We start from the raw sequence: 14,051 nt of genomic DNA, 5'->3' as shown, positions 1-14,051 counted from the left end.
AGGGAGCCAGTGGCTGCACATCCTCTCCAGCAACCCGAGGGAATTGCCAGGTTACTTTTGTGCAACAGCTCGGGTGTTAAGTAGTACCAGTAGCATATTTTGTATCCCCCATTCCTGTTAGTTATGCATTTAGTACTTTTGTGCAGTCTCGCCCATATTCTGTGCCAGTCTCCTATTTCATTTGTGCGTCCCAGGTCCTTTTCCCAGCTGAGCATGTATTGTTCCTTCCTGCTAGGGTCTGTTTTGTCCAGCAAACGATATAGAGTTGAGATTTTACCTCTGAGCGGGGATGTTGTTGGGGTCAGTTCCAATGCCGTTAGTTCCCTCCATCCTTTCTCCCTGATAGCCCCGTGTGATATCCAATGTCTTAACTGTGCGTAGTGGAAACGCTCGGCCTCTGGAATGTTGAATTTCACTTTACATTCTTTGAATGTGAGGGGATTACCCTAAACCAGGAAGTCTGCTACCCTCTGTAGGCCTCTCTCCTTCCAGACAGCAAAACATTTGGGGGGAATGACCAGGGAGAAGTCTGGGTTATTCCAGATTGGGGTAAGAGGACCAGGGGTGTCTGTGCATCCCCGTTTGCCAGCTGCATTTCCCCAGTTTGACACAGTTTTTTGTAGCTCTGAGGGGGCCTAAGTTTGCAGTGGTCCGTGGGGTTGAGATGTGGGAGAGCGGATAGCGGGGACGAACACCATCCTTCCTCAATTTGTTTCCAGAGGGGTTGATCTACCGTCATCTCCCAAGCGAATGCGTGAGAAAGTTGCGCAGCCTGGCGATATCTGGCCACGTCTGGGGCCCCCAGTCCACCCGAGCCCCTACCGTGGAGCATAATCCGCTTAGCTATGTGCAGTTTGAACCCCCCGCATCCCCACATGAATTTCAGTATACTTTTCTGCAGATTCAGAAGGTCTCCCTCCAGAATGTGTATTGGGAGTGCTGCACAGTGGTTGATTACTCTTGGCACTGTATTCATTTTTACCGCTGCTATCCTCCCTAGCCAGGAGATCTCTTGCTTCTGCCAGCACTCCAAGTCTTTCTGTAGCTCTCTGAACAGTTGTGGGAAGTTGCTTTGGTATATTTGTTAGACTTTCCAGGGGATATGGACTCCTAAGTACCCAATGCAGGTGTCTGCCCATGGGATGGGGAAATTGGGGTTGAATGATTCCCTATGTGTCTGTGAGATTAATTGCCAGAGCCGATGATTTATCGTAGTTAACTCTAAATCCAGAGGCCCTACTAAATGCATTGATTTCCTGCCATAGGAACTCCATCAATGTGTCTATTTGTGTTATAGTGAGGACATCATCCGCGTGCATGGCTGCTTTGTACTTTCGTTTACCCACTTTGAGACCATGTATGTTTAAGTTTTGCCGGATTTTGAGAGAAAATGGCTCCATTGAGAGGGCAAATATTAATGGTGATAGTGGGCAGCCTTGTCGTGTGCCTCTGGTGATGTGAATCTTGCCCGATCTTGTGCCGTTAATCCTTAAGTGTGTGGATGGGTTCTGCTAATTAAACCTTTCCCATGTCACAAAGGCCGAACCCAAAGTGGGAAAGTGTATTTCTAATATACCCCCAGTCCAGCAGGTCAAATGCTTTGTGGGCATCTAGGGAAATGACGGTCAGCTTCTCCCCCATTCTTGAGGCACTTTCTATGAGGTCAATTGTGTGTCAGATATTATCTTGGGTACATCGCCCAAGGATGAAGCCTGTCTGGGTCTATTATGTTTAGGAGCACCTTTCTCAACCTAGTTGCCAGGCTCTTAGAAAATATCTTCCTGTCATTGTTCATCAACATAATCGAACTATAAGAGGCATATTGCTCGGGGTCTTTGCCTGGTTTGTGGGCGAGTATTGTCAGGGATTCTGCCATGGAGGGGCTGACACTGCCTGATGCTAGGAATTAATTAAATAGGGCTGTGGGGATAAAATATGCAAGTATACCGCATCAAATTTAGCTGCGAGTCCATCAGGACTGGGGCTGTACTCTTCAGGGTTTTAATCACCTCCACAGTTTACTCTACTGAGATCAGTACTTCTAGGGTTTCTAGCTGCACATTTTAGGGCAAAGTTCACTGATGGAGCATAAGTACTGTGTCTGTCTTTTGGATGGTATAAGGGGTCCGGCCATAATTTCGCTATGATGCTTTACCACGATTTCCATTTTCTCCTCCTCGGTATACCGTGTGTTACCATCCGCCCCTATGAGCCTTAATATATTGTTTCTCTTGTGTACCTTTTTTCAGCATATAGGCTAGTATGCAGTTGGCTTTATTACCCCTGATATAATGCTTCTTATATGCAACTGATCTGTCTGCCCAGTGAATTTCTAGGGTTGTCTTGGCTTTTTTTTTTTTAAAGTCGCTCTCCACTTTTCTAGTTTGGTGTTTTTTAAAAAAATGTCTCTAGTTCTACTACTTTCTAATCTAATTTGGAATCTTGGAGTCGGGAGATCCGTCTTTGCTCTGCTCCTGTGCTAATAAATGCCCCGCGTACTACCGGTTTTGTGGCATCCCAAATTGTGGCTATGGGGGTATCCTCTATTGTGTTTTCTTTAAAGTAGTGGGTAAGGGTCTCGCCCACTTCCCTTTTCATGACTTCATCTAGTAATATGGGGTCCTGCAATTTCCAATATTTTGGGTCGGGGGCCCGGGGAGCCCTTAATTCGTAGGTCTGCTGTGACGGGTGCATGGTCTGATAGCATTCCTGTGTGGATTTCCACTCTTTCGAGGCAGGGGAATAGAACACTTAATGCCAGGATCAAGTCTATTCTAGAGAAGTCTTTGTGCGCATTTGAATAAAAGGTGAAGTCACCATCATCCTTCTTAGCTAATCTCCTAGTATCTACTGACTCTGTTTCCCTGAGAAATTTAGCAAGGCCCACCGCTCTGGTGAAATCGTTCTGGTTGGAGGAAGTGTTTTATCCCTTTGCGGATCTGGGACCACATTGAAGCCCCCACCCATCAGGAGGTACCCTTCTATAAATGTTAGTATGGTCGGGATTAAATGAAACAGGAATCTGTCTTGTGCATTGTTCGGGCAATAGATTGCTGCTATAAGTAATGGTTGTTCCAGGAGGTATCCCTTTAACAATATGAATCAACCCATGGGATCTTTTTTTACTGTAGTTTGCATTAAGTGAACATTTCCGCTCAGCAATACAGCAACCCCCGTTTTTTTACACCTGCCGTGGCGAAGTAGCACTTCTTAATCTGTTGAATTTAACGCGGCGTTCGTCAGCCAGCAGAAGAGGAGTCTCCTGCAGACATACAATGTCCCCCGAGAGCTGGTCTAGTCTATGTTCTACAGACCTCCTTTTGCCCAGGAAGTTAAGTCCCTGAACGTTCCATGTCATCACTCGTATTTCATGCTCATTATCCGACCCCATGGCGCCCATTTATGATCTTGTTGTTGTATGGGTCTTCGTGGTCCCCCTCCCGGAAGGTGGGGCTTGGTTTGCTCTGACCATGTGTATCTGTGCTTGCTTTAGATGTTGTTTTGTTCCCTTTAATCCCCTGGGGGATCCGGAGGGCACCCCCTTTCCCTGCCCCCCTCTCCCTTCCCCATAAATGCCAGGGTTGAGAGCACCCCTCAACCAATGGGGTATCCTTCTCAAACCCACCACCAACATAACTTGAGGCAAACTGGGCCAAGTGCTTGTTAAACGGCATAACTCAGAAAAGCATCAAAATTTTAACTTCTCTTTGTGGGTTTGGGATTTACTATCATTGCTACCATAGGCTCTTTGTACTTGGGGGAACTAGGCCGATTCCCGCTTTCCCCCGCAGGGGACCCACTAGTTGGCCACCCTTTCGTCACTCCACAGTCCGCTCAGTGGATACCATGAGGTGGCAACCCGAAGGGGTATCTGACCGTGACAGTGGTGGGCCACAGTCTCAAAATATTTATTTCGGGGGACCCCAAATTTTGCGTCTCCAGTTAACTCACGTCCAGGCGGCTGTAGTGGTCTTCTTTGTCGGTTCTTGGAGGCTGACTCTATCTCCGATTCTCCACTTTTTTCTCCTGGCCCCAGAAATTTCCCTGCTTCTTTTAGGGTACGTATTTTCCTCTGAATGCCTTCCCACGTAAAATGTAGTGTATTCGAGAAGCCCCAGCGACACGGGATCTTCTTTTCTTGTAGCCACTCTGTGAGGTGTTTCAATGCTTTTCTCTTTAGGAGAGTAGTGTTCGCCAGGTCCTGATAAATTAGACGTGTCTCTGAATTGAATGTGCTTACAGGTCCTGGATTCCTGTATGATTTCCTCCTTCACCTTGTAGAAATTAATTCTAGCTAGGAAATCCGGGGGAGTGGAGTATGTTTGTCTGGACTTGGTTCCAGACACTGTCGTTTTCCAGTGGGGCGCTGTCTGGTAGAGTTAGTATAAACCTAAACAAGTCTGTTGTGTAGCTCGCCAGGTCAGCGTCTGTGACCGAGAGGGGAATTCAACATAGGCGGATGTTATTCCGTCTTGAGCGGTTCTCAGCATCCTCTTGTTTTGATTCCAGAGCCTCACATCTAGCTTCTAAGGCTGCAATCCTATCCAGCCCTTCTACAATTTCAAACGTTTGTTCGCAGAGGTTATTCTCAATATCCACTTTTCTGCTTTCCACAGCCTCAACCTACTTGTCCAGACCGGAGATCTTTCTCATAACCTCCTCTCTCCCTTTCTGGAATTCCCTTGTCATAGCTGTTAACAAGTCCTGTAGGTCTGATTTCCTGGGAGACTGGGCCAGTGGGGTGCTACTTGATGTTGATGTCTCAGTAGGTTGCGTCTCTGGCAACTCTTTGCCATTGCTTTCTCAAATGTCTCTGGGTTCAGGAACTCCTTTGCTGACTCGCCTTTGTGTTGTACCCGTTAGAATTTCTTCATCCTATTCAGCCACCAGTCCCAGCCGTGGCTCGCTAAGCTCCTGAAGAGGTTGTTTCAGCCTGGCTCCCGTCCTTGCTTTCATATTGTTCCCCCTTCACTGTGAAGGACAAAGCAAAGGGGTACATCCAGTGATATCTAAAATGTCAGCGGCCTACACTTGTACCGTTGTTCCAGAGTATAGGTTAACATGTTCCTGGTACATCCATATCAAGACTCCTTCCTAGGCAAAGGTAGAAACGTCCACCGTCTTCTGTAGCACCATCTCGTTGTCTCGGATATAGTGACATTTAAATACATCCGATCACCCTCGCCAGAACCTGTCCCCTGATGTATTCTATCAAACACAACAGGGCCTTCAACATATCCTCCACCCTTCACTCCAGGTCCCTCATAGTCTCCATCAGCCTGAGGAAGCCCCCAAAGTCTGATATTATTCCTTCGCTCCCTATTTTCCACATCCTACAACTTGGTTCTCGGGGTCACTTTCCCTGAAGTCCAGCTCTGGGATCTGGACTTCAATCTGTACCTCCAGGATCTCGGTGGAAAGATTGTTGCTCTCCAAGGCCTCCGCTCTGTCAACTTTCATCACTTCCTCCTTGAGGGCCCCTGTCGATGATTGAACCTCTGCCCTGGATCTTGAAGAGCACACTGTGGATGTCAGATTTTAGGGCCTCCAAGGCCCCTCCTCCCCCAGGACCCACCATTTGAAGAGGAAAGAGGTTCACTGGAGGCTCACAGCAGGCCAAGAACTACAGCAGCTGTAAAGTACTCCTACAAAGTTATGGCCTTACTGGGGAGTGTGGGGACCCAACAACGCACCTAAAGGCAGCACCTCTTGCCAGCCTGTGTCATCGAGGCCATGGGTCCATCAACCACCAAAATCTCCTCTCCCCCTGTTGCGGCGTCTTCTGCTTACCACCATCGACCACACCATATGGAACAGGGGACAAGATTGCCACCCAGTCTGCGGGCCCATTCCTCGCCTTGCAGCCCCCACCTGGCTTGGAGGGACCCGTGCAGAGCTCTGTTCCACCTCTCAGGAGATCTTTGCTGTCCACCTGCAGCTCAGCACACGCTCCCAGTCTCGGGCTGCCATCTCGCAGTTCTAGGCCTCACATGTACCCCCTCTGCTTTCTCTATCGCCCGTAATAAAATCTGCCTCCGTTTTGTCTCCTGAGATTGGGCAGTTCGCTTAAGCTCCTCCTTTGCCTCACAGCAGCGTGCGTTTCTCTGCTCCGCCAGTGGCGAGGGACACTACAGGCCTTATCCCCGATGTGTCCGCTCTGCACAACCGCCACCTCATCCAGCCCTCACACAGGGCCCCACTGATATTGTATTCCTTCACAGGTTCCGTACCGGTACCGGGCGGCCAAAGCACAGCATGTGCGAGCCCAGCGGGGCCCTGTTAAGCATGCTGATATCGGGAGCTACTCGCTCACAGTGCTGTTGGTCTCAATGTGGAATTTTTTACTTAATGTTTTTGTAGATCTGGCATTTTTATATTTGTACTATTACTGTATTATCAATTGGCAATTTTGTTGTGTACAGAGTTTACTCTTAACTGAATCGCACATACATACATTTAAAAATGACTATATGCATCTATAAATACTGGATCCCTAAATACTGAATGTTGGGATTTCAGTATATACTCGATGGCATTCATTGATCTCACTGCTTCAGCCCAGCTGATTATAGCAGGCCTGTTTCAGAAATATTGCTATGCTTACCCAACGCAAATCCTGAGGAATGGCATGCTTGCAGCCTAGTCTAATTGCCTAGTCTGATTGCAGCCACACAGGCCAGCAGCAGACATCTACTTCACTTGATTACTTTCTGGATAATACCCCTCAGTTTGTAGCAGTTAGCAGTGCAATGTAGGCATTGAGTGAGACTCCACAGATCTACCTCCTTTCCTCCATATGCATTTCCACAACTGGCAGGCCCGGCACTTCAGACCGCATGTAAAACATTTGGGCACCTTCAGATCAAGGTACATTCCACAAACATCAAGCTTGGACTCCACATCAACCAGTACTGTGATTCACTTTTGTAGCTCCTCAGGATTCCTGTGATGCATGTCCTCAATGAAGCTGATGAAACACCAGACATATTTATGACCCCTCACTTTCTATCAGAACTTAAAAATGGAGGGATTCCTTAAGGGGCAGTGAAAACACTTACCCACTAAACGGATGTAAGGGAAAGCTTAGGGTGCTGTTAAATTACCCCAGGAGAACATCTTCAAGGGCTTCAGACCAGTTTCAGAGCATGGTAGGCTGGGGTGGGGCTCACCCCTAATGGTGACCCTAAATAATTCTAGTCAGTCCTTCTGCTAGTCTTTCTGTCGATGTCATACTCCAAAGTCTCCAGCACCAAAGACAGGGAATATGGCTGGACTCGTCCGTGATTAGTTTCACTCTTGAGAAGCTCTGAGGCATGAAGTCCAGCGCAAGTCTGCCGTATGTTGGAAGGATCACTCCCCCATGTTGAGCTGGGCAGAGATGGCTCCAGGAGGGGAAAGACACTAGTCCTGGGACCTATGCGGTTCCTACCTTACCTGACACCAAGCTCCATCTAGTCCCCTTCTCACCTCAGGGATTGAACAGCCATTCCCAACTTCGTTCACCTCTGCCTCAGTCATTGTCCTATCACTCACTGTCTCCTAGCAATGGGTCCTCCTCTGTTAGCTAATCCCTGGACACTACACTTTCTGCTAAGGTGAGTTTTTTCACCGCAATTCAGGCATGCTGTCCAATAATGTGCCAGACTTGTCGTATGAAGGGCCAAGGATTCAGGAAACTGTAACCCTGGATCACCCATCCCACAGCTTCCACAGGAAACTATGAAATTACACAATACGGGCAGGCTGTAGCTTGCCCAAAAATGAGCTGGTGAGGGGGCAGGGCATTAGAAGTTAATGTATAATGCCCACTGTTTTCAGATTTTATGCATTTTGTTCAGGTGGATTTCTAGAATATGGCCTGGTGGACAGATTTAAGGCAGCCACCCTAGTTATGAAAAGGGAACTCTGAGAGGCTAGCCAAACCCCAATCAAGGTACGTAGATGATCAGTCCAGACTTAGTCTCATCAGAGTGTGGGTGGGGTCAGAGGCCCTCAGTGTAAGGCACACTAATTCCATTTAGACAGTTTAAAAAAGTTACTGCCTGCTGGTTTCATTTTTCAGTGTGCTCTAAAGGCCTAAAATATCACAACAATATAATACAAATACCATTAGGTTCATTTAATAGACATCAAATAACTTAATCAAGCAGGGCAGGTAAGCAACGTTGATGCAGTAAATGATGGGGACCAATCTCAAGAACGGTATCGTCACTTTAGAAATCCAAACCCAAAGATGAATGGGGCCTTGTGCCTAAAAGTCACAGGGTCAACACAGCTTGTCTCACGTATTCTCTTTAGGTAGGGATGCAATGGGATTGTGTTTTTGATTAGTACCAAACGAATGAAAGGTTTAACAATGAACCAGTTGATGGGTAAGCTTTCTTCTTTCGTCCAGACCCAAAGAAATCCCAGGGGCAGGATAACGACCCAAGTTTGACCAAAGTTGAGTGGAATTGAGATGAGAGATAGGAGACAGAGACTTGTTACCAGTCTAATCCTATGGAGGACATGGAGGAGGGAGTGGGGGGGGGGGGAGCGGGAGTGTGTGTGGAGAGGTGGACAGGAACTTTGATGCTTACTTACCCCACTGACTCTGATTTTCCCAGATGTCATTGTGGATCATCTAGGGGCTCGAACTTCTGCGCTTTGCTCTGGTGAGAGGTGCCGAGGAGTTGCAGGTTTGAGGATTCTTCATCTGGTGCAACTGCATAATGAAGAAAGGCAGAATCCCATGATGCAGGCCTCATTAGGACACTATGCAGGACAGAGTAAAGCAAGTTCCAGCAACTATCACGGTTTGCAGACAACAGGCGTCCTTCCAGTTGTGGTCACAGCAGCTGCTCCAGGACAGGTTTCTTTGAAGATGGGAAGATAGAATTTGGGACGAAGGCAACTTGTGGCACAAGCTGGCGACTACCAAAATTCCATGTTCATCCACAGAATGGCAACGCTTATAGCGAGGTAGCCCACAAGAGAGCTTGTCAGTCCACCAGGCTGTTCATGGACACTTCAAAGGGCTGGCTCCTCGAAGGCATTGAGACTATTTGGTCCCACTAACCCAAGTGCTGAAGCACTGGTCAGGGTCTTCAGAGATCAGGGAGAGGAGTAGAGCGTCACTGGCCAGACACTGGCAGGGATGGTGGACCCCTTCAAAAGTCGTCTTGGCATCAACGGTCTGCTCTTCTTCGTGGGATTCTTGGCACTAACACAGATATGAAGAATAACTGCCAAAGTGGTCCTCTTATGCAGAATCTGAGCTGGAAGCAAGTCCAAGCCCACCAATGGCAATTGTATGCACCATTCAAACAGCTAGTAGTTGTCAAATCAGGGAAAACTATTGGGCTCACGTCTGCAACAGTAGTAGATGTTCTGGCACTAGTGATATGAACTGGGACTAGATAGTCCCAGCCCCCTTCCTATGCCACATACCAACAAAGGCTCACTAGCCCACAGAAGCACCAGCTCATGGTTCATTTAGTGCATGCATTTATAAGGACTTTCCTGACATGAGAGGGCAGGAAAAAGGGCAAACTACAATGTGGCCAAAGAACAAGCAAACATCTCGTGGCACAGCCATTTTAGGGCACTAGCCATGTCTAGTTGCAATAAGTGGTAAACCTGAATGTGCACACCAAAAATAATGCAAAAACGGTACAGATGTAACTGCTGCCAGCAGTTTGTCTTTAGGCACATATAAAAGTAACCAAAAATCCTCTGTGTAAAAAGATAGGGAGATACAAAAGTATCCCCAGGGCACTGCATTGTAAGATTGTGTGCAATATAAAAATACAAGAATTCAAAAGGAAACCATGTTTCTCACAACTGATAGTGTGAATAACTGAGTTTCCAATAATATGTGAGCAAAAAGGCAAGGCAAGACAAGGGAAAGAGGAATGATTTACTTCCTGTAAATTCAGGACAGGATCAAAAGGAATGGGGTGCCATAGGAAACAGTAGGCAAAGTCGCAATAAGAAAATCTTTCCTAACAGGTTGTAACCGTGACTTTTTAGCCCTTAAATGTGCATTGACTTCCTCGAGGAGTTCTGCTTTCAAAGCCAGAATGTTCAGAATGAGATCAGAGCGCAGTCAATTACTGGTATTGAACATTCTGATTGGTTAATAACGATCTCCTTGTGCTAATAGGATTTATACCATGGACTGCTTAGCAATGCCGATGTGAGCCTGGTGAGTCTTCCCCAAAAAAGGTCTCCAGACACTACGGATAAAATGTTATAAATGGAGGGGTCGGACTGATTTCCTGATTTTGTGTTCGTCCATCATGTGGCCTCGAAGGATCCATTTAATTTGCGATTTTCACTGGGTAGCAATTTAACACATATTTTGGTGGTTAATTTGCTGAGTGGGGTGGAGAGGGTCTGTCCTATTTTTCCCACAAGCAGAAAACTCTACTTGTACCGTTGCTTATGTGGTGCAGCTCAATTTTTGCCCAGTCCTAACTTCTGTGTACTGTCTCATGGTTTTCTTGGGGTGGCATTGAATGCATCTTTGAGGGTTTACTAGAGTAAACAAAGAGGTTCTGCTCATCCAATGACTAGAATTGAGACTTAATTCCTGGTAGTATTAGAGGTGGTTTAAATGTTAAATGTGTTTTTAAAATATTCTTCCTGCTCTTTTCAGGTGTATCCAGTAAATCTATGGTGGGGGAACTTCGCTCAGAGACGATTTCCAGCCATGAGGAAACTGAACTTTTCTCTACTGCCCGATTCCAGAGAACATTGACCTCTGAGATTGGACTGAAACCTACAAAGGCTGCCTCATCCTTTATGGCCCCTCTTGTGGAGCTCCAGAGCCCACCATCCTGGAGAAGATGGTTCACTGCGAGGGAGCAGGGCCCCCTCTCACAAGGAGGCATACATAAATGGAAGACTGCGGGTGCCGCTGGTGATAACCAGCTGTCTGGCATTCAGGTTCTTCAGGAGAAGTCAATCAAGCCATGTACCCTACGTCGTTCCCTCAGCCTGCCCGAGAATCTCTCGGAGGCTGTGGAGTCAGAACTTTCTGAAGCACTGCGGGTAACCACACTGGAATCCCCGCAAGGCTTTCCTCAGCTTCTGGGGTACACAGAATGTGGTTCTTCCTTTGGGAACACAGATGTTATGGATGGTAAGTTTGTCGGAGAAGATGCGTCCCTTTCATTTCCAGACCAGTCCACCTGCGAAGTGGAACCCAGCATCGATCAGTATCTTCAGAATTCAGAACCTTTAGAACTCGATAACTTGAATGACCTGCAAAGCATTCAGAGTGACTCTGGAATGGCTACTCCCGCATGCCATTCTACTCCTCCGAAGATCTGTGAAGTAAGGCTGCTAGAGAGCCCTTCACCCACCAAGCTGGAGAATCACTTCACTCACGTGTTTGATCAGGACCATCCCTCTGAATTTCGCATGAACTTTATGCAAGTTGCACCAAACCAGAGTGTTCGGAATTTGCCACTTAATTTGCACTCTCCTTCAAATGAGCCATTTGGAATGCTTCTTGAGACCAAGGACATGGAAGGTAGACAAAGAACATTGAGACGCCAGGGGGCTAGAAGGTATGGGCGCTCACTCAGTCATGAGAGTGCCTTAGCCATAAGGGCTGCGGCAGCCAGATGTCTAGATGATGTGGGTTTGGGGACTGCTGATGGGTCTCTCTCTCAAGTGGAAGCCGATATGCAACTCCTGGTACCGGCAAGCCCCAGTTTACAACCACCAAGCCCTATGGGGTTAGTGAGGGGCTGCAACAAGCAAATATTTGTTAGCCGGAAACAAATTACTCTGACTTTTGGAGGTCGAAGAGGTAGGAAGGAGGTGCTGGAGCCTCCACAAACTCTCGAGGTGCCTGTCAAGAACGCCTCACCCCCGAAACCTGGTACTTTGCTCCCTAAAGATGTTTGTGCTCTGCCCCAGTGCCCAAGTCCTTCATGTGCCTCTTCAGATGCATCTTCAAGTGACTTGCTGAACAACCTGGTTCCAGCAGGAAGGGAAGACGAGACTGCCAGTCCCCACATGGTCACCTGCTCATGAGCACTTCTGGTTCGGTAGATTTGTGAACAAATGCAAGGAAATTGGAAGGAATGATGGTGTCTGTGTTCATGCCCCAAAGCACTTACAAACTCCTACCCAGGGTACATCAGCAATCGTTTTGGTGGGCTAGAGAGCATAAAGAATGTTTTAAGAACACCCAGCCCATGTCTAAGTAACGCTTAGTGCAACAAACTCTTACCCTCTGGTTTCGTCTGATGAGCTCATTCTCCTAGTACAAATTCCCTCTATATGAACCACAAGCAGTTGTAGATTACTGACCTATCACCAATGTGAAAACTCCCCTGATAGACCTGTTCATGTTTAACTGCTAACGTGCCCCTACATTGAAACCGTTGATATTTTAATATATTAAGTGCATTGGGAATAAGATTCAAAGTGCTGAGGCACAGTGAGAAGAAGTGCAACAGATGAAAGAAATGGTGTTCCTTCTGTCTTGTTTACATTCCACTCCTCCTTTCCTATTTATTTCCCCCACCCTCTTTATCTGTCCCATTCTTTCACTGTCCAATTGTATTGAATCTATTTTTCTCCATCTCCCAGTTATAGTTTTTCCTTTTGATATTTTACTGTTCATTTCGCCCATCACTCTCCATAATCCCTTTGGCCAATCCACATGTTCACTCTAACTGCTGTCTCAGCATTTTCATCAAGTGTTCTGTTATTTACCATCCGCCAGTCTCCACCCCTTTGCTCTTTACCTCATTTTCTTTCTCTACTTTGATGTGTCATTGTGTTTGTAGGCCTGACCATCTGCAAATCCTGTGCTCTTCTAAAATTCGCTATGCAGAGTCCGTTGTATTAAATGGGAATGATCTCCAGTTCCATACATATGCACTAGATTTGCATTAATACTGTTGGTCCATGTTCCTCTCCAACATGTATGGCGTTTCGGGAGATGCCTGTAGGTAATGGATGTTCGGCAAAAGCAAATTCCTATATTTTAAGTGTAGACCAAAGTGATCCCCAGAGTGTCAATGCTGTTTTTAATACCGTCTTTTTTTTTGTCTCTGACCTGCATAATTTCCTTTTGCTTTTTCTCTATATTTGATGCAACTTGTATAATTGTCTTCTGTGTTGATTGATTCTCTAAGTGGCGAGCAAAGCTTTTTAAAAAGAGAAATTCAGAGCAGAGGGAGCATCCCACAAGATGCCTTGGGTTGCCACTTTCAAGATAATGCGGTCTGTCTTTTTACTAGAACATAGACGGTCTAGGCTGTTTTCTGATACCATTGGAAAGATAAAGGCCGTTCATTATCTCACAAACCCAAACCGTGTAGAGTAATTAGGTGGGCGACATGCCACTGTGTACTTGATAGGCAAAAGGCTTTGTTTGGTTCCCTTCTCTTTTTTTGCAAGCAGCCTGTCCCGTAAGGCACGGGGCCTTTCGGTCAGAGTGGAGACCATACATTGTTGTATACACAGGTAGACCCCGGCCTACCATACATTTCAGAGACCCAATGCCGTATCTGACCCATTTTCTGTAGTATTTTTAAACAATTATCAACCCGCCTTTCCTCCTCTGGTCAGCTGTTACCTTCACGTTTGAATCAACTGCCTGATTTGTATTGCATGTTAAATGGGCATTATTTGTATCAGATTATATATGAATATATTAATTTACAAAATAAAATTATTTTTTTTAATGAGCATGATTAGTACCTTTTTGTTCTGGTGATATGTTTGAGTTAGTTTGTTTTGGGGTCTTGTTGATTTGGTGGTGATATGCAGGGCCCAGGACATCCGGGGCCTCTTGTGCTTGATTTGATCATGTGGAGGATTGGATGTTTTCTGTTACTCCAGTAGCCCTCTAGAAACTGCCTTGCAATGAATGTAGGTATAGCTAATGGACATGCGTTTACTTACGCCTTCATATTACCATTTCTGAGGAAAGACCAACCACGTCCACTGAAAAAACTAAAAAGAATCATTTATGGAAATGCCCATGGGACTTTTTTTTTTTAAAAAAAAAGGTATTAGGCGAGATATATATTTTTATTTAATTT

General features: G+C 46.3%; 1 protein-coding gene across 1 annotated transcript in view; it reads left to right on the top strand.

Moving 5' to 3' along the window:
• LOC138566723 (rho GTPase-activating protein 11A-like) overlaps nt 1–13,695 on the top strand; it is a 586,658-nt gene extending 572,963 nt beyond the window's left edge. The window contains exon 14 of the mRNA XM_069644327.1: nt 10,640–13,695. Within this exon, the coding sequence (XP_069500428.1) occupies nt 10,640–12,027 (1,388 nt within the window). The 3' untranslated portion in view covers nt 12,028–13,695. The remainder of the gene's footprint in view (nt 1–10,639) is intronic.
• The last annotated feature ends 356 nt before the right edge of the window (nt 13,696–14,051 follow it).

The sequence above is a fragment of the Ambystoma mexicanum genome, chromosome 2p (genome assembly GCF_040938575.1).
Source record: "Ambystoma mexicanum isolate Mex_15411 chromosome 2p, UKY_AmexF1_1, whole genome shotgun sequence".
NCBI lineage: Eukaryota > Metazoa > Chordata > Amphibia > Caudata > Ambystomatidae > Ambystoma > Ambystoma mexicanum.
This window is presented reverse-complemented; position numbering and strand designations above follow the sequence as displayed.